The sequence below is a fragment of the Bombina bombina genome, chromosome 5 (genome assembly GCF_027579735.1).
Source record: "Bombina bombina isolate aBomBom1 chromosome 5, aBomBom1.pri, whole genome shotgun sequence".
NCBI classification, from domain to species: Eukaryota; Metazoa; Chordata; class Amphibia; order Anura; family Bombinatoridae; genus Bombina; species Bombina bombina.
The window spans coordinates 767,325,575-767,347,623 of NC_069503.1; the positions used below are offsets into that span (position 1 = coordinate 767,325,575).

The 22,049-nt window shown below is 39.1% G+C and overlaps 1 protein-coding gene across 2 annotated transcripts in view; it reads right to left on the minus strand.

The window, feature by feature from the left end:
- The window catches only part of ZNF236 (zinc finger protein 236), a 680,094-nt gene that overhangs the window by 591,555 nt on the left and 66,490 nt on the right, over positions 1-22,049 (minus strand). For both annotated transcript variants that reach the window (XM_053714849.1, XM_053714848.1), the window contains exons 6-7: positions 21,770-21,942; positions 3,460-3,606 (exon numbers count right to left, since the gene is read on the minus strand). In XM_053714849.1, the coding sequence (XP_053570824.1) occupies positions 3,460-3,606; positions 21,770-21,942 (320 nt within the window). The remainder of the gene's footprint in view (positions 1-3,459; positions 3,607-21,769; positions 21,943-22,049) is intronic.

The window sequence follows — 22,049 nt, forward strand, 5'->3', positions numbered from 1 at the left end:
AAGAATTCAATTTTCCTATCTAAAGGATCCTTAAACGAAGTACCATCTGACGTAGGAATAGTAGTACGTTTAGCAAGGGTAGAAATAGCCCCATCAACTCTAGGGATTTTGTCCCAAAATTCTAATCTGTCAGACGGCACAGGATATAATTGCTTAAAACGTTTAGAAGGAGTAAATGAATTACCCAATTTATCCCATTCTCTGGAAATTACTTCAGAAATAGCATTAGGAACAGGAAAAACTTCTGGAATAACCACAGGAGATTTAAAGACCTTATCTAAACGTTTAGAATTAGTATCAAGAGGACCAGAATCCTCAATTTCTAAAGCAATTAGTACTTCTTTAAGTAAAAAACGAATACATTCCATTTTAAATAAATATGAAGATTTATCAGCATCAATCTCTGAGACAGAATCCTCTGAACCAGAAGAGTCATCAGAATCAGAATGATGATGTTCATTTAAAAATTCATCTGTAGAAAGAGAAGTTTTAAAAGATTTTTTATGTTTACTAGAAGGAGGAATAACAGACATAGCCTTCTTGATGGATTCAGAAACAAAATCTCTTATGTTATCAGGAACATTCTGAACCTTAGATGTTGACGGAACTGCAACAGGCAATGGTACATTACTAAAGGAAATATTATCTGCTTTAACAAGTTTGTCATGACAATTAATACAAACAACAGCCGGAGGAATAGCTACCAAAAGTTTACAGCAGATACACTTAGCTTTGGTAGATCCAGCACTAGACAGCGATTTTCCTGAAGTATCTTCTGACTCAGATGCAACGTGAGACATCTTGCAATATGTAAAAGAAATAACAACATATAAAGCAAAATTGATCAAATTCCTTAAATGACAGTTTCAGGAATGGGAAAAATGCCAATAAACAAGCTTCTAGTAACCAGAAGCAAAGAAAAAATGAGACTGAAATAATGTGGAGACAAAAATGACGCCACATCCGGAACGCCGACATTTTTGGCGCAAAAGGACGTCAAAAATGACGCAACTTCCAGCGACACGTATGACGCCGGAAACAGAAAAGATTTTTTGCGCCAAAAAAGTCTGCGCCAAGAATGACGCAATAAAATGAAGCATTTTCAGCCCCCGCGAGCCTAACAGCCCACAGGGAAAAAAGAGTCAAATTTTAAGGTAAGAAAAAGATTGATTCAAATGCATTATCCCAAATATGAAACTGACTGTCTGAAAATAAGGAATGTTGAACATCCTGAGTCAAGGCAAATAAATGTTTGAATACATATATTTAGAACTTTATAAATAAAGTGCCCAACCATAGCTTAGAGTGTCACAGAAAATAAGATTTACTTACCCCAGGACACTCATCTACATGTTTGTAGAAAGCCAAACCAGTACTGAAACGAAAATCAGCAGAGGTAATGGTATATTAATAAGAGTATATCGTCGATCTGAAAAGGGAGGTAAGAGATGAATCTCTACGACCGATAACAGAGAACCTATGAAATAGACCCCGTAGAAGGAGATCACTGCATTCAAATAGGCAATACTCTCCTCACATCCCTCTGACATTCACTGCACGCTGAGAGGAAAACCGGGCTCCAACTTGCTGCGGAGCGCATATCAACGTAGAATCTAGCACAAACTTACTTCACCACCTCCATAGGAGGCAAAGTTTGTAAAACTGAATTGTGGGTGTGGTGAGGGGTGTATTTGTAGGCATTTTGAGGTTTGGGAAACTTTGCCCCTCCTGGTAGGAATGTATATCCCATACGTCACTAGCTCATGGACTCTTGCTAATTACATGAAAGAAATATGTTCCTTGCAATGTTAGGCTTTTTCAGTACATGAGAGACACATTTTAAGTGGGGGTTCCACCATGGCTTCTAAACACATAGAGCATTGACTTTCCTCAATGTCAGACATGTTGAACAGGCTAGTAATGACCACAAAAAGACTTGAAAACACTTTATTTAATGAAAAAAACAACAATCTGAAAAAACGTTACTGCGCCTTTTCCAGAACTGCTTTAAAAGGTTTTAACACTCACAATTTTATTATATAAGTGTCTAATCTGTCAGCCTAAGATTGCACCACAAGTAAGGGACTATTAACCCTTTATTAGCAAAAACGTTACCCAAAAAAACGTTATGAGAATAAACTATCAACCCCCTGCTGTGGCGCTTACCTGCCCTCTGGGGTCTGAGAATTACACTCTCACTTCGATAAGGCTATCTCTTCAGTTGAGGCCCACCGGAGCTGGAGCTTGCTGTCTCTATGTGAAATACAACTGTGCATCTAAGGCGCAAAATTATAGCCCATAATATAACAGGTCCCAGTAACATCCCTTCATTGCCTGTAGGATTATTGTTTACCCCTTCCCTCATGGGAACAATGTCAGCCGGTTCTGAAATACCACAGTCTCTTCAGAAAAAATGACTGAACATACCTCAATGCTTGTAGCATAAAGACCGTTCCCCACACTGAAGCTTCTCAAGTACTCCTCAGCCATTCTGTGTGAACTCCTTTGGTTCTTAGTAACCACTGCTAAGATCATCAGCCTCCAGGCAGAAATCTTCTTTCCATATGCTGCCTGAGGAAAAATAGCACTCACCGGTACCATTTAAAATAAAGTCTTGCTTGAAGAAAATAAAAACTATCATTTTGTCACCTCTTTCACTTTACCTCTTCCTATTACTTGGCATAGGCAAAGAGAATGACTGGGGGGTGGAGTCAAGGGAGGAGCTATATAGACAGCTCTGCTGTGGTGCTCTTTGCCACTTCCTGTTAGCATGAGGATAATATCCCACAAGTAAGGATGAATCCGTGGACTCATCGTATCTAGTAGAAGAAATAAGTATATGTATTTTTTTATTTTTATTTTTTATTTTTAAAAAAAGGGACATGAAAGTCAAATTAAATGTTATGATTTAGACAGAGCATATATTTTAAGAGACATTTTATAATATACTTCCTACCTTCTCTTGGTAACCTGTACATACCTTTGTAGGCTAAGAAGCATCAATGCACTACTGGGAGCTAGCTGCTTATTGGAGGCTACACACATATGCCTATTGGCATTGGCTCAACAGATGTATTGAGCTAGGTTCCATTAGTACATTGCATGGTGTTGAACACAGTCATAGGCAAACAACATTAAAACAATACAATTTAATGTTTGCAAAACACAATTTTTCAGGGGTGTCTGAAGTTCCTCTATTGCCTTACAGCAGTTTATTTTTTGTCATTTGTAACAACTCTTTTCCTCTCAACAGTACTTAAACCATAAGCAGCAGATGATAAATATACGACTTCTATAGCCAACTTTCCAATACTAAATTTATACATCTCTGGGTTAAAAAGTCATGCTGGTCGTGCTGGTATTAGAATATGTAACCATAAAATATGAACAAGCAATTAACCAAGCAATTTATCCAGTTTTGTTACTTCAAAACAAACAGAACTTGAATATGGAATTTACCATATTTACATGAGGTATTCCACCAGTTGCAGCTGATGCTTGCTGTGCGCCAATCCCGTGCATCTTGCTAATATGAGTATTAAGACTGCCAAGACTTTTAAAAATGCAGCTACAATCATTACAGTCGTATGTAGCTCCATTCTTTGCCTTCAAGGAACAAGAAAATAAATTGGGAGTTATTTCACACAATAATTTGTATCTAATAAATGGCACAAAATCATGTGTATCTAATAAATGGCACAGAGATGGCATTTAAAGGAAATAGAAAATACTGTTCAGGATGTCCTTACAAACCTTTAAGGCTTAGTTTTTAGTGTGAAAAGTGAAGATGAGGTTAGTTAGTGAAACATAAGAGAAGTGGGTCTTGCTTAAATCAAAGATAGAATGCCACAATGTATACTATAGACAGGAAGTTTCTCTTGGAAAGCAACAATACAGGGAGTGCAGAATTATTAGGCAAGTTGTATTTTTGAGGATTAATTTTATTATTGAACAACAACCATGTTCTCAATGAACCCAAAAAACTAATTAATATCAAAGCTGAATAGTTTTGGAAGTAGTTTTTAGTTTGTTTTTAGTTTCAGCTATTTTAGGGGGATATCTGTGTGTGCAGGTGACTATTACTGTGCATAATTATTAGGCAACTTAACAAAAAACAAATATATACCCATTTCAATTATTTATTTTTACCAGTGAAACCAATATAACATCTCAACATTCACAAATATACATTTCTGACATTCAAAAACAAAACAAAAACAAATCAATGACCAATATAGCCACCTTTCTTTGCAAGGACACTCAAAAGCCTGCCATCCATGGATTCTGTCAGTGTTTTGATCTGTTCACCATCAACATTGCGTGCAGCAGCAACCACAGCCTCCCAGACACTGTTCAGAGAGGTGTACTGTTTTCCTTCCTTGTAAATCTCACATTTGATGATGGACCACAGGTTCTCAATGGGGTTCAGATCAGGTGAACAAGGAGGCCATTTCATTAGATTTTCTTCTTTTATACCCTTTCTTGCCAGCCACGCTGTGGAGTACTTGGACGCGTGTGATGGAGCATTGTCCTGCATGAAAATCATGTTTTTCTTGAAGGATGCAGACTTCTTCCTGTACCACTGCTTGAAGAAGGTGTCTTCCAGAAACTGGCAGTAGGACTGGGAGTTGAGCTGACTCCATCCTCAACCCGAAAAGGCCCCACAAGCTCATCTTTGATGATACCAGCCCAAACCAGTACTCCATCTCCACCTTGCTGGCGTCTGAGTCGGACTGGAGCTCTCTGCCCGTTACCAATCCAGCCACGGGCCCATCCATCTGGCCCATCAAGACTCACTCTCATTTCATCAGTCCATAAAACCTTAGAAAAATCAGTCTTGAGATATTTCTTGGCCCAGTCTTGACGTTTCAACTTGTGTGTCTTGTTCAGTGGTGGTCGTCTTTCAGCCTTTCTTACCTTGGCCATGTCTCTGAGTATTGCACACCTTGTGCTTTTGGGCACTCCAGTGATGTTGCAGCTCTGAAATATGGCCAAATTGGTGGCAAGTGGCATCTTGGCAGCTGCACGCTTGACTTTTCTCAGTTCATGGGCAGTTATTTTGCACCTTGGTTTTTCCACACGCTTCTTGCGACCCTGTTGACTATTTTGAATGAAACGCTTGATTGTTCAATGATCACGCTTCAGAAGCTTTGCACTTTTAAGAGTGCTGCATCCCTCTGCAAGATATCTCACTATTTTTGACTTTTCTGAGCTTGTCAAGTCCTTCTTTTGACCCATTTTGCCAAAGGAAAGGAAGTTGCCTAATAATTATGCACACCTGATATAGGGTGTTGATGTCATTAGACCACACCCCTTCTCATTACAGAGATGCACATCACCTAATATGCTTAATTGGTAGTAGGCTTTCGAGCCTATACAGCTTGGAGTAAGACAACATGCATAAAGAGGATGATGTGGTCAAAATACTCATTTGCCTAATAATTCTGCACTCCCTGTAGCTATTGAATTGGTGTTGGAAGCATTGCAAATTGTAAAATCAATTTCATTGGTGTAAAAAAAAAAAATTATGCTTACTTGATAATTTAATTTCCATCTAAAAGGGGAGGAGAGTCTACGGCTTCATAAAATTACTGTTGGGAATTAATAACATGGCCACCAGGAGGAGGCAAAGACACCCCAGCCAAAGGCTTAAAATACCTTACCCACTCCCCCAGTCATTCTGCTAAGGGAACAAGGAAAAGTAGGAGAAACATCAGGGTATAAATGGTGCCAGAAGATAAATTAAATTTAGGTCCGCCCATTGAAGATACGGGCAGGAGCCGTGGACTCTCCTCCCCTCGATGGAAATTAAATTATCAGGTAAGCATAATTTATGCTTTCCATTTAAAGGGGATGAGAGTACATGGCTTCATTCATTACTTGTGGGAACATATACTCAAGCTCTAGAGGACACTGAATGAAACCGGGAGGGTAAAAGGCAGACCCTAATCTGAGGACACCACAGCCTGCAAAACCTTTCTACCATAAACAGCTTCTGCAGAAGCAAAAACATCAAATTTGTAAAACTTTGTAAAAGTGTGTAAGGAGGGCCTTACAAATTTGTTCCATAGAGGCCTCATTCTTGAAGGCCCAAGATGAAGCCATAACTCTAGTTGAATGAGCCGTGATCCTCTGAGGAGGCTTATGTCCCGCTGTCTCACAGGTCAAGAGAATCAAGCTCCTCAATCAAAAGGACAAAGAAGTGGAAGAGGCCTTCTGCCCCTTGCACTTCCCTGAATACACCACAAAAAGAGATGTAGACTGTCTGAAATCCTTTGTAGCCTGAAGATAGAACATTAAGGCACGGACCACATCCAGGTTATGAAGTAACCTCTCCTTAGAAGAAGAAGGGTTAGGACACAAAGAAGGAACAACTATTTCCTGATTGATGTTACAATGATGAAAACAGATAAGGGGGCTCACATTGCAAGGCAGCCAGTTCAGATACTCTGCGTGCCGATGCAATGGCCAACAGGAAGAGAACCTTCCAGGACAGAATCTTAATGTCAATGTAATGCATAGGCTCAAACGGAACCCTCTGCAATACCTTAAGGACCAAGTTTAAGCTCCATGGGGGAGTAGACTGTCTAAAGACAGGATTGATTCTAGACAGAGCCTGAACAAAATATTGTATGTCAGGGAGCTCAGCGAGTCTCCTATGCAACAAGACTGATAATGCCGAAATCTGTCCCTTTCAGGAACTAGCGGCTAAACCCTTCTCCAAACCATCTTGGAGAAAGGACAGAATCCTGGATACCTTCATCTTATATCACAGATATCCCTGCTTCTCACACCAGGACAAGTAAGTCCTCCACACCTTATGGTAGATGCGACGAGTGACTGGCTTCCTTGCATGAATTAGAGCATCAATCACACTTTCAGAAAAGCCTCTCTTGGCCAAGACTAGGCGTTCAATCTCCACGCAGTCAGCCTCAGAGAATCGAGATTTTGATTCTGAAAGGGACCCTGTTCCAGCAGATCCCTGCGACAGGGTAACCTCCACGGCGGAGAGGATGACATCCCCACCAGATCCGCAAACCACGTCCTCTGTGGCCACGATGGAGCAATCACAATGGCCAAAGCTCGCTCCTGTTTGATGCGTGCCACTACACGAGGTAGAAGTGGCAATGGTGGAAAAATGTAAGCTAGGCTGAACCCACAAGGCACGGCTAATGCATCTATTAGCTCTGCCTGGGGATCCCTCGACCTCGACCCATATCGGGGTAGCTTGCAATTGAGTCTGGATGCCATGAGATCTATCTCCGGCGTTCCCCACCTAAAACAAATCTCTGCAAACACTTTGGGGTGAAGAGACCATTCCCCCGGATGGAAGGATTGCCTGCTGAGAAAGTCTGCTTCCCAGTTGCCAATACCTGGAATGTGAATCTCTGAGAGTTATCAGCTGTAGGACTCCGCCCACTCCAAGAACCGAGACACCTCCATCATAGCTAGGGAGCACCTCGTACACCCCTGATGGTTGACGTAAGCCACCGATGTAATGTTGTCGGTCTGGAATCTGATGAAGCTGAACGACCCAAGAGGAGGCCATGCCTTCAGAGCATTGTAGATTGCTCAGAGTTCCAGAATATTTATTGGAAGGAGAGACTCCTCCCGGGACCATTTTCCTTGTGCCATCCTGGCACTACAAACAACTCCCAATCTCGCCCGACTTGCGTCCGTGGTCACAATCTCCCAGGACGTTCTCAAAAAGGATGTCCCCATGGAAAGTTACTCCAAACGGATCCACCAAGAGAGGGAGATCTGAGTCAGAGCATCCATGGATATCTGCTGTGATAGATCTGAATGATCGCCGTTTCACTGACTCAACATGCACAATTGAAGAGGTCTGAGATGCAACCTGGCAAATGGAATAACGTCTATGCTGGAAACCATGAGACCGATCACCTCCATACACTGAGCCACCGAGGGGCTTGAGGAGGACTGAAGGGCAAGACAAGAGGACGCAATCTTACTGCGTCGATTGTCTGTGAGAAATATTTTCATGGACATAGAGTCTATTATCGTGCACAGGAACTCCACCCTGTTGCTGGGAACCAGTGAACTCTTTCCTGAGTTGATCTTCCAACCATGAGATTGGAGTAACAGAATAAGCGCCCTCGAATGATCCTCTGCGAGACTGAGCGACGGCACCTGAACTAGGATGCCGTCCAGATAGGACGCCACAGCAATGCCCCTGGATATGGCCACCGCAAGTAGCGACCCCAGAACCTTCATGAAGACTCTCGGGGCCGTCGCCAGGCCAAAGGGAAGGGCCACAAACTGGAATGTTGGTCCAGAAAAGCAAATTTCAGGAACTGGAAGTGGTCCATGTGAATTGGCACATGAAGGTAAGCGTCCTTTAAGTCTATAGTTGTCATGAACTGTCCCTCTTGAACTAAGGGCAGAATAGATCTGATCGTTTCCATTTTGAACGATGGAACTTGTTTAAACACGTTAGGAACAGAATCGGGCGGAACGTGCCCTCCTTCTTTGGAACCACAAAAAGATTTGAATAGTACCCTAGACCCCATTCTGCTTGGGGTACTGGTAAGATAACACCTAGAGAGGAGAGATACTTCACACATTCTAGAAAGGCTTCTCTCTTTTCCGGTCTTGAAGACAGGTTTGATAGGAGGAATCAGATCTATTTCCGGAACCCCCCACCTGAGGGCTATCACTGAGAACACTTCCGGATGAAGAGCCCACTCCCTGGGATGAAAAGTCTGTCTGCTCAGAAAATCCGCCTCCCAGTTATCCACCCCTGGAATGTGGATAGCAGACAGAAAACAATTGTGAGCTTCCACCCACTGCAGAATGCGAATCACCTCCTTCATAGCCAAGGAACTCGGAGTTCCTCCCTGGTGGTTGATGTATGCCACTTAGGTGATGTTGTCTGACTGGAATCTGATAAACCGGACTAAAGATAATTGAGGCCATGCTACTAAAGCATTGAAGATTGCTCTTAACTCCAAGATGTTTATGGGGAAACAAGACGCCTCCCAAGTCCACAGGCCCTGAGATTTTAGAGAGCCCCAAACTGCTTCCCAGCCTAACAGACTTTCGTCCGTAGTCAGAATCACCCAGGAAGGTCTCAGGAAGCAAGTGCTCCAAGCTAGATTTTCCTGTGAAATCCACCACGAGATAGTTTCTTTTTAGGGGATCCAGATCTATCCTCTGTGATAAATCTGAATGGACTCCATTCCACTGACTGAGCATGCATAGTTGCAGAGGTTTCAGATGGAACCGAGCAAAAGGAATGATGTCCATGGAAGCAACCATCAGACCAATCACCTCCATGCATTGAGCCACTGATGGACGAATAGTAGACTGGAGAGAAAGGCACAAAGAAAGAAGTTTGGATCTCTTGACATCCGTCAGGAAAATTTTCATGGACAGGGAATCTATGATTGTCCCTAAAAAACACACCCTTGTAGCTGGAACAAGGGAACTCTTTTCCCGATTCACTTTCCATCTGTGGGAACGTAGAAAAAACAAAATCTCTATATGAGATTTTGCTAGATGAAAAGATGACACCTGAACCAAGATGTCATCTAAGTTAAGCGCCACAGCAATTCCCTGGGATCTGACCACTGCCAAAAGAGCCCACAGAACTTTTGTGAATATTCTGGGAGATGTGGCAAGACCAAACGGAAGTGCAACAAACTGGAAATGTTTGTCCAGAAAAGCAAACCTTAGAAACTGGTGATGATCCCTGTGAATGGGAACATGAAGATACGCGTCCTTCAGGTCTATGGCCGTCATGAACTGACTTTCCTGAACCAATGGAAGAATGGAACGAATAGTTTTCATCTTGAAGGACAGAACCCTAAAGAATTTGTTGAGGTACTTTAAATCTAGAATCGGACAGAAAGATCCCTCCTTTTTGGGAACCACAAATAGATTTGAATAGAATCCTTGACCTGTTCCTCTAGAGGAACTAGAATAACTCCCAGGGATGAAAGGTCCTTTACCTGGTTTGTGGACAGTCTTGACAGGAGAAATCTGCCCCTTGGAGGGCAAGACTTGAATCCTATTTTGTAACCCTAGGATACTATGTCCACAGCCCATGGATCGGGGACATTGCGTATCCAAGTCTGCCAAAAAAGAGAAAGCCTGCCCCCCACTTGACCCAATATTGGATCGGAGCGGACCCTTCATGCTGATTTAGAGTCAGTGGAAGGCTTCTTGTTTTGCTTCCCCTTATTCCAAGGCTGACTGGACCTCCAAGAGGTATTGCCATGCTCTGGTTTGGAAGAAGAGGAGGAAGACTTTGGTCCTTTAAAGTTACAAAAGTAGCGAAAATTAGAATTCTGGCGAACCTTAGGTCCGTTCTTCTTGTCCTAAGGAAGGAAAGATCCCTTTCCACCCTTAATTTCGGAAATGATTTCCGCCAGACCAGGACCAAATAGAGTTTTACCTTTATAAGGTAAAGCCAAAAGCTTGGTCTTTGAAGATACATCAGCCGACTAAGATTTTAACCACAGAGCTCTGCGAACTAGAACAATGAAGCTAGACATCTTAGCTCCCAGTCTAATTACCTGCATGTTGGCATCGTAGATAAAGGTATTGGCCAGTTTAAGAGCTTTGATCCTATCTTGGATCTCCTCTATCGTAGTTTCTTCTGATAACAGATCAGACAGGGCATCGCACCAATAAGATGATGCCTCCGCAACTGTAGCAATACTTGCCACAGGTTGCCACTGTAATCCTTGATGGATGTATATCTTTTTTTAAGTAAGCCTCTAGCTTCTTATCCATTGGATCCTTAAAGGAACAACTATCCTCTATAGGAATGGTAGTTCTTTTAGCCAGAGTAGAGATAGCTCCCTCTACTTTAGGCACAGTATGTCAAGAGTCACGAATGGAGTCAGCAACAGAAAACATTTTTTTTTAAAAAGGGGAAGTGGAAAAAGGAACCCCTGGCTTATCCCATTCCTGAGCTATACTTTCAGGCATCTTATCTGGAACAGGAAAAAATTACACAGAAGAGGGAGAATCATAAACCCTATTACGTTTAGTTGACTTTTTAGGGTTGACGACGCCAGAAGGTTCGGAGTCATCTAAGGTAGTGAGTCTCTCTTTCAGAAGTTATCGGAAGTTTCAAGCTTAAACCTAAAATGAACCTCTTCTGAATCAGTAGAACTTTCCATCCTAGATTTAGAATCTGAGATCTCACCTTCAGAAGCCACTAATGTATCCTCGTCACCAGATAACTGAGGGAGACTGACTAACGCTGTCTTTGCAAAGTCAGAACCCGTACTGAAAGAAATATTTTAGACTTTCTCTTCCTCTTACCAGAAACAGGAAAGGCTGATAAAGCTGCAGAAACTGCAGAAGTTATCTATGCAGCAAAATCTCCTGGCAAATAAACACCCCCAATAGGATGTTGGGAGGAACCGCAGGGTACTGCATGTGAAATTGCTAAAGCTTGGGAAGTTTGAGGGGAAAGCTGAGGCATGGCATGGACAACATTATCCTTAGAGACATATGGCTCAGAGGCGGAATCCTTGTCTCTGGAAGACAAAGTCCTGCTTAAACAAGTGGCACATAGTTGCACAGGAGTGTCAGGGTACCTGAGTATGATTCATATATATATGGTTGTTAAGGCCACAGGATTAATTAATTACATATGAAACTAGTTTATTTACTGTAGATTGCAGTCCTCTATGCCAAAATGATTTTTGGCTGTATAACCAAACCCCCCTCTCTCATTCATCAAAAGAAATGTTTCCAAAGTCACCTTAAGGAAGAACAAAAGGTTTAAAGCTTTATAAAAGATAAGACCAGTGAACCATTTCAAGGTAAATATTAGCATTTAGGAACCTTCAAATGTGTAATCAAATTTACTACTTCTTACAAAGGAGGCCTGGATAAAGAGTTCCCCTAGAGGAGTGGACGGTCCATCTGGAAGGATAATTGAATGAACAAACATTTTCAAAAGGAAATAGTCTTATGCACGTAGGTGCTAAACTGACACCTGCTGTGTATTGAATCCACAAATTCTAGACAATGAAAGTTGGCCAGGCACAAACACATATGACATTACAGCCATAAAATATATTTAAAAAAAACAGCCTATATAATTTCAAACACTGTATTAAATGTCTACATAGGTATCTGGGGAAATGCAATTCAGATTGTAATAAATTGAACAATAACTACATTGGTATATACAAATACTGACCCATCTATTTCAAGATGAACACACTTTCTTTGTTTTCCAGAAATCTAGTGAAGATTGCAGGAAGAACTGATGTGAAGATGAGATCTCTAAATAAGTATCTGAATAATAAATGTATAAATGTTAGACTAATTTCAAAATAATATCTGCCTCTTTATTTTTCAGACTAGATGCCCCATGAATAGTAGTCATAAACAGACATATGTGGATATTTTCTATTTTAACATAGAAATTTATAGAATAATTATGGCCCAGATTACGAGTTTTGCGTTAGAGGCTATGCGGTGCTAACGAGCAGTTTTGTCTCACCGCTCACTTACCTGCAACGCTGGTATTACGGGTTTTTACAAACCAGTTGTTAAAAGACAAGAAGTGAGCGTTGAGCAAAATTTTGCTCATTACCGCACTCCAATACCAGCGCTGCTTAAGTCAGCGGTGAGCTGGTCGTACGTGCTTGTGCACGATTTCCCCATAGGAATCAACAGGGAGAGCCAGCTGAGAAAAAGTCTAACACCTGCAAAAAAGCAGAGTAAAACTCAGTAACGCAGCCCCATTGATTCCTATGGGGAAATAAAATTTATGTCTACACCTAACACCCTAACAATGAACCCCGAGTCTAAACACCCCTATTCGTACACTTATTAACCACTAATCTGCCGCCCCCCACAACGCCGACACCTACATTATACTTATTAACCCCTAATCTGCCGCTCCGGACACCGCCACCACCTACATTATACTTATGAACCCCTAATCTGCTGCCCCCAACATCGCTGACACCTACATTATATTTATTAACCCCTAATCTGCCGCCCTTAATGTCGCCGCAACCTACCTACACTTATTAACCCCTAATCTGCCACCAACAATGTCGCAGCCACTATAATAAACATATTAACCCCTAAACCACCGCACTCCCGCCTCGCAAACATTAGTTAAATATTATTCACCCCTAAGATGCAATCCCTAACATCGCCGCCACCTACCTACATTTATTAACCCCTAATCTGCCGCCCCCAATGTCGCCGCCACTATACTAAATGTATTAACCCCTAAACCTAAGTCTAACCCTGACACCCCCTAACTTTAATATAATTTAAATAAGTCTAAATAAAATTAATATCATTAACTAAATTATTCCTATTTAAAACTAAATACTTACCTGACATCAATAGTGGGGAAGATATTTGAAGGGATTATAAGGGATTATTTTGATGAGCATATTCGTTTAAACAAGATTATGAGTTCTAATCAGCATGGTTTTAGGAGAAATAGATCATGTCAAACTAATCTAATTAGATTCTATGAGGAAGGAAGTAAAAATATAGATAAAGGGGAATCAGTTGATGTGATATACTTAGATTTTGCAAAGGCGTTTGATACAGTGCCACATGAGAGATTAATGCACAAAATGAAGGGACTTGGAATAGCTGAAAATGTTAGTTTGTGGATAAATAACTGGATAAAAGATAGGGAGCAACGAGTAGTAGTAAATGGATCATACTCAGATTGGACAAAGGTAATCAGTGGAGTACCCCAGGGATCAGTGATGGGCCCTATTCTTTTTAATATTTTTATAAATGACTTGGAGCTAGGATTAAATAGCGACATCTCTATTTTTGCAGATGATACTAAGTAAGGTCATTAGGTCAGAGCAAGATGAACTTTCGTTACAAAGGGACCTGCCCGTCTGGAGGACCACTTCGCCTGGCTTGGATGAAGACTTCTCCCGGGCTTCGTTGAGGACTTCGGCCCGGCTTGGATGAAGACTTCTCCCGGTAAGTCGATCTTCAGGGGGTTAGTGTTAGGTTTCTTTAAGGGTGTATTAGGTGGGTTTTATTTTTAGGTTAGGGACTTTGGGCCTGCAAAATAGCTAACTGCCCTTTTAAGGGCAATGTCCATCCAAATGCCCTTTTCAGGGCAATGGGGAGTTAAGGTTTTTTTAGATAGTATTTTATTTGGGGGGTTGGTTGTGTGGGTGGTGGGTTTTACTGTTGGGGGGTTGTTTGTATTTTTTTTACAGGTAAAAGAGCTGATTACTTTGGGGCAATGCCCAGCAAAAGGCCCTTTTAAGGGCTATTGGTAGTTTAGCTTAGGCTAGGGGCTTTTTTTTATTTTGATAGGGCTATTAGATTAGGTGTAATTAGTTTAAATATCTTGTAATTTGTTTATTATTTTCTGTAATTTAGTGTGGTTCTTTTTTGTACTTTAACTAATTTAATTGATTTAATTGTTGTTAATTTAGTTAATTTATTTAATTATAGTGTAGGGTTAGGTGTTATTGTAACTTAGGTTAGGTTTTATTTTACAGGTACTTTTGTATTTATTTTAGCTAGGTACTCATTAACCCCTTAAGGACAAAGCCATTTTTCAATTTCTTTCCCTTAAAGAGCCATGAAACCCACATTTTTTATTTCATGATTCAGAAAGAGAATGCAATTTTAAACATCTTTCTAATTTACTTATATTATCTAATTTGTTTTATTATCTTGATATTCTTTGCTGAGAAGCATATCTAGATATGCTCAGTAGCTGCTGATTGGTTGCTGCACATAGAAGCCTTATGTGATTGGCTCACCATGTGCATTGCTTTTTCTTCAACTAAGGATATCTAAAAAATGAAGCAAAATAAATAATAGAAGTAAATTGTAATGTTGTTTAAATTTGTATTCTCTATCTGAATCATGAAAGAAAGATTTTGGGTTTAGTGGCCCTTTAAGGACCAGGGCTATTTTTACATTTCTGCGGTGTTTGTGTTTAGCTGTAATTTTCCTCTTAATGATTTACTGTACCCACACATATTATATACTGTTTTTCTCGCCATTAAATGGACTTTCAAAAGATACCATTATTTTCATCATATCTTATAATTTACTATAAAAAAAAAATATAAAATATGAGGAAAAAATGGAAAAAAACACACTTTTTCTAACTTTGACCCCCAAAATCTGTTACACATCTATAACCACCAAAAAACACCCATGCTAAATAGTTTCTAAATTTTGTCAAGAGTTTAGAAATACCCAATGTTTATATGTTCTTTGCAAGTTATAGGGCCATAAATACAAGTAGCACTTTGCTATTTCCAAACCACTTTTTTTCAAAATTAGCGCTAGTTACATTGGAACACTGATATCTTTCAGGAATCCCTGAATATCCCTTGACATGTATATATATATTTTTAGAAGACATCCCAAAATATTGATCTAGGCCTATTTTGGTATATTTCATGCCACCATTTCACTGCCAAATGAGATCAAATAAAATAAATTGTTCACTTTTTCACAATATTTTTCACAAACTTTAGGTTTCTCACTGAAATTATTTGAAAACAACTTGTGCAATTATGGCACAAATGGTTGTAAATGCTTCTCTGGGATCCCCTTTGTTCAGAAATAGGAGACATATATGGCTTTGGCGTTGCTTTTTGGTAATTAGAAGACCGCTAAATGCCACTGCGCACCACACAGTGAAGGAGTTAATTAGGGAGCATGTAGGGAGCTTCTAGGGTTAATTTTAGCTTTAGTGTAGTGTAGTAGACAACCCAAAGTATTGATCTAGAAATATTTTGATATATTTCATTCAAACATTTCCCCGCCAAATGTGATCAAATAAAAAAAAAAGTTTCACAAACTTTAGGTTTCTCACTGAAATTATTTACAAACAGCTTGTGCAATTATGGCACAAATGGTTGTAAATGCTTCTCTGGGATCCCCTTTGTTCAGAAATAGCAGACATATATGGCTTTAGTGTTGCTTTTTGGTAATTAGAAGGCCGCTAAAGACTGCTGCGCATCATACGTGTATTATGTCTAGCAGTGAAGGGGTTAATTAGGTAGCTTGTAGGGAGCTTGCAGGGTTAATTTTAGATTTAATGTAGAGATCAGCCTCCCACCTGACACATCACACCCCCTGATCCCTCCCAAACAGCTCTCTTCCCTCCCCTACCCCACAATTGTCCCCACCATGTTAAGTACTGTCAGAAAGTCTGCCTGTACTAAAATATTTTTTTTATTTTTTTCAAATATTTTTTTTAGCATATTTACATAAGCTGATGTGTAGGATCCCCCTTAGCCCCCAACCTCCCTGATCCCCCCACAGCTCTCTAACCCTCCCCCTCTACCTTATTGGTAGCCATCTTGGATACTGGCAGCTGTCTGACAGTACCCAGTTTACTAAAAAAAAAATGCTCCCCCCCCCCCACAAAGACCAACCCCCCACCTCCTCCCAGATCCCTTAGATGTTTTTTATTTAATTCAATTTGACCACACTCTATCCCACTTTTAGCCAAAACATTTTCTGTAGTGTAGCCGGAAAGCGGCTGGAAGCGATCAGGATCGCTTCCAGGCGCTTTAAACCCCTAATGTCGTACAGGGTACGTCGTTGGTCTTTAAAGACCAGTTTGTGCAAGACGTACCCTGTACAACATGAGTCGTTAAGGGGTTAAATAGTTAATAACTATTTAATAACTATTCTACTTAGTTAAAATAAATACAAACTTGCCTGTAAAATAAACCCTAAGCTAGCTACAATGTAACTATTAGTTATATTGTAGCTAGCTTAGGGTTTATTTTATAGGTAAGTATTTAGTTTTAAATAGGAATAATTTAGTTAATGATAGGACTATTTATTTAGATTTATTTAAATTATATTTAAGTTAGGGGGTGTTAGGGTTAGACTTAGGTTTAGGGGTTAATAACTTTAATATAGTGGCGGCGACGTTGGGGGCGGCAGATTAGGGGTTAATAAATGTAGGTAGGTGGCGGCGATGTTAGGGACGGCAGATTAGGGGTTAATAAATATAACGTAGGTGTCTGCGATGTTGGGGGAGCAGATTAGACTGTGTTTGCTGGTTGTCTGCTGCCCCCTAGGGGATTGGAATGATATGACAGCCAAATGAATTGTCTATTGGAACACATACAGAGTGTCCCCCAAAATGGACCAATGAGATGTTTAGTTCCGAAGGGCCTCCCATATTGTTTCATCAATTATTAAGCTGAATGCAACAGGAGAGGGGGGGCTGACTTTTGATGAATTGGATTGATAACTTATTGCGTGGAATACAGTTACTTTAAGCAAATCGGGCTACCTCCTCTTATCCATATTGCAAATACACTTATTTTCATATGAGATGAAACAAAGAGGTTTTGGAAGCTGAATATCAATTTGGTTATTTTTGGTAAAGTATAAGAGGTTGCTAAATATATGTAATATTTAAAACAAATCTATTCATTATTGCTGCAGTAAAGAGTTGTAAAAGAGCAATTTATATTTCAGTTTGCTTCCATAGTCTTGCATAGTTTTAAGTTAGTCTTTTGTTGCCAAGTAATTTATAACTGTAGCCATATAAATATATTTTTGAATTTACTTTATTGCTGCTAAAGAATTTGTTTCAGCTTAGACAGATTGGCATATAAAATGGCTGTTTATATTAAGAATATATATAACTTCTGCTGTTTTAATTAGAGTTAAATAGAATATTTTGTGAGCTAAATTGCCTAAATATAGTTGTCTGGAAGTTAGTGACCCATACTGTAATATTTCATTGTGGTGAGGTTATGCAATTCAATTGTGAATAAGGCTAGTTCTAAAGGTAAATTTTATGATCTTCACATAGCATATTATATAATTTAAACATGTATAGTTTTGATTCATATCTGGTTTTCTACAAATATATTTCAATGTGTCTATAAATGTTAACTAATAGAAAAAGAACTTAGGAATTTACATTCATTTTAATTGTTTTGTATATGCATTTTATTGGGGGTTTATTTTAAAGGATAATTATTAATAATTAATAAACACACAGGAGGGATAACTTGTTTCTCCAAACAATATAAGCATTTATTAAAATTGGAACCCTCTAATTCAGTATCCATCTTAGAAAGGATTCACACTAGTAATACAGAAAACCAAAATAAACTGTTTTTGAAAAATAAAGAATTTCTTTAATTTGGAACAAAATAAATTCAGGCACCACTAAAACTTCAGCTCCGGCTACCAAAGTATAAACCCCACTAGTATCAGATAGATGTAGATGCCAATCGCAGCTGTCTGAAAAACACCACTCCAGTGATCGGTAACCTCCGGTTCGATAGACACGTTTTCAAAAGAAACTATCATGCACAATGCGCTCCACTAAAAGAAACGGCTGCAGTATAGCCGGAAAAACGGAAGCGCAAATACGTCACGTGACAGAGGACATTAAAGGTATTACAAGTGCGCCAAAACTTTAGGAAGTCGCGAAAAAGTAACTACAGCGCCATAAACTGTCAGATGACATAGTATAACACACTCTCATATGCTAACACAGGGGAAAAAATACAGATGTTAACCCCCTACTGTTCCAGAGCCATCACAAGTCTCAGAGCCAGCCTGATGCCATAGTATTTTGAGATCATCAAAATAACAGACCCCTAGCAGTTCAGTATCCCTGACAGAACTGCCCAAAAAATTACTCCAACTCATGGAGAATAAATTATGTCCCATAAATGTCCACAAATTAAACCGAAGTGCTAATCCTCAATACCTAGAAGACAAAGCACTTACCTGTGGATCCGGCTGCAGGGCAGAAGCAGTGTGTCAGGTATGACGGACTCACCAACATCTGTCAGGGACCTGCAGACAAAGAAAGAACAGAGTAAGCAACCCTGGCTTCCTGTAAAGGGGGTAGCAAAATGTTAGCAATAAAGCAAAGACAACCGAGCCGCTTTCTAACTGCTAATAGCCACCATTACTCTTACTTAAGAGATTGACATGGACACAGCATAGCCCCAATCCTTGCTTTCAGAGAAAAGTACCTATAAAGGATTAAATATCTTCAGACACCATCTTTGCACATCCTCAATTGACAAAGACAAAGAGAATGACAGGGGATTATGGGTAAGGGAACTTACACTTAACAGCTATGCTGGGGTGCTCCTTGCCTCCTCCTGCTGTCCAGGAGTTGAATATCCCACTAGTAATTGGAATGAAGTCGTGGACTCGCCATGCTATAGGAAAGAAAATTCATTTACAGGCTTGAATTTGTAGTCAGTTAAAGGGACATAATACTCATATGCTAAATCACTTGAAACTGATGCAGTATAACTGTAAAAAAGCTGACAGGAAAATATCACCTGAGCATCTCTATGTAAAAAAGGAAGATATTTTACCTCACAATTTCCTCAGCTCAGCAGAGTAAGTTCTGTGTAAAAAGTTATACTCAGCTGCTCCCAGCTGCAGGTAAAAAAATTTAAAAAAATGAAGAAATGAACAGCAGCCAATCAGCATCAGCAGTGCTGAGGTCATGAACTCTTACTGTGATCTCATGAGATTTGACTTAACTCTCATGAGATTTCATAGTAAACTTCCTTTACCTGATTGGTGAAATAATATGAGAGTGCACGATGCTAGTCCCTTCAGATGTCCCAGGACAAACACACTAAAATGCTGCTTAGAAATCCTTCACAATGGGAGGTGGCTACTGAGGAACTTTTGAGGTAAAATATCTTTCTTTTTTACATAGAGATGTTCAAGTGATATTTTCTAATCCGCTTTTTACAGCTATGCTGCATCACTTTCAAGTGTTTAAACATTTGGGTATTATGGCCCTTTAATTAAATGTGCACAGCTCAGTGTTTTATGATATATATGTGTGTGTGTAAATAGATAGATAGGTAGACAGTAAGACAGACAGACAATATAATATCAGCTTTCACTGAAATACAAAACAGATTAAAGTGATGGTAAACTCTCCCCTTTTTAAAATCAGATCTGGAATGTAAGCGCTATTTTAGATTAAGTTTAATTCATTAGCTGTAATGAAGATGCAGTATAACATGCTTTTTAATAGAGATATGCAATTCAAATACTGCATGCTCCTCCGCCCACTTCAAAAGTAAAATTTTCTGTGAGCTAACAGATTGAATTGTTGTCCAATCAGCGCTCTCCTCATATGGTACTTTTGTTGTAGCTAGAGCATTGATTGGAGAGTAATTCAATCATTTAGCTGACCTAAAAATTGACTTTTGAAGTGGGTGGTGTAACGTGGGGTATTTGAATTTCATATCTATATTAATAACTAAGTTATAGTGCATCTTCATTGCACATGATGAATAAAACCCCATCTAAAATAGCGCTTACATTCCAGATCTGATTTTAAAAAGGGGAGAGTTTACCATCACTTTAATACATCATTTTTTAACTTTTATTTCAGGGTAAATGCATGATAAGATAGATACAACTGTAGCTAGTAAGTAATAAACTATTTTGAATATTAATTCCAGTGAGTACTGATATTTTTATGATTTTACATATTATAAAATAAACAAATATAAGATAAGGAAGCATGTGTGTGTATATAAAAGTGATAACATAATGAGATCGGAGATTACCTGCAAGCTCAACCCATTTTAATAGGCTGTAGTTTGAAAGCACAAAACCAGCTATTTCAAATACACAAATAAACCTGAAAATACAATTTCTCACACATTTTACACTCTGCAGGTGGTATAACAAGTCATTGCAAATACATTAAAGGGACATAATACCCACATTTTTTCTTTCATGATTTAGAAAGAGAATGCAATTTTAAACATCTTTCTAATTTACTTCTATTATCTAATTTGTTTTATTCTCTTGATATTCTTTGCTGGAAAGCATATCTAGATATGCAAAATAAATAATAGAAGTAAATTGTAATGTTGTTTAAATTTCTGTTCTCTATCTGAATCATGAAAGAAAGATTTTGGGTTTAGTGGCCTTTTAAATTAAGAGAAAAACAATTTTTCAGAATACTGTCCCTTTAATGCCAGTTGAATAGACAGTTTATTCAAATGGCTCTCTTTTCTTGTGATATTACTTGCATATTTGATGAGTCTGAACAAGGGGTATGAGCCATAAAAAAGTTACTTAAAGGGACAGTACTCCAGAATGTTGATTGTTTAAACTTTAAAGGGACACTGAACCCAAATTTTTTCTTTCGTGATTTAGATAGAGCATGACATTATAAGCAATTTTCTAATTTATGCCTATTATCAAAATTTCTTCATTCTCTTGGTATCTTTATTTGAAATGCAAGAATGTAAGTTTAGATGCCGGCCCATTTTTGGTGAACAACCTGGGTTGTCCTGGCTGATTGGTGGATAAATTCATCAACCAATAAAAAACTGCTGTCCAGAGTACTGAACCAAAAAAACCTTAGATGTCTTCTTTTTCAAATAATAATAGCAAGAGAACAAAGAAAAATTGATAATAGGAGTAAATTAGAAAGTTGCTTAAAATTGCATAAATAAATTTTCAAAAAACAGAAAAATAAATTAAGCTTTTGTTTGTCTAAAATACCTTGATTTTCTAACCAGTATTTTTTTTCACTGAGTAAGCAATAGTGATATTTCTTGAGCCCTGCATGTATGTATATATTAATAGAACAGCAAGCAAAGCACGCAATACTTGCATTAACTAACTTGAATCACCTGAGTTATAAAGGACAGAGACAAGTGAATGATTAATGTGAAAACATTAACTTCTCATTAGTTCATCATCTTCAACTGATACTTTGAATACATCATAGCCTGAAAATGAACATTAACAGGATGGCTCTGTTTACCTCTGAATGAACTCGCTGTATGTGAGACTGTAGATTGCCTTTCTGAGAAAAGGCTGCAGGACAAAAACCACATGCATGGGGCTTTTCACCAGTGTGTTTAACCATATGAGTCGCCAGTGCCCCCTTCTGGTTAAAAGCTTTTCCACAGAGATTACATTTGAAGGGTCTTTCACCTGAAACGACAGGTTGCAAATGTTAAAAAATAAAAAAAGGTAAATTTTGGAAAATATTTTGCACTAGTCCCAGATGAGTAAGAATGTTGGCTTTTTCTTATGTTTAA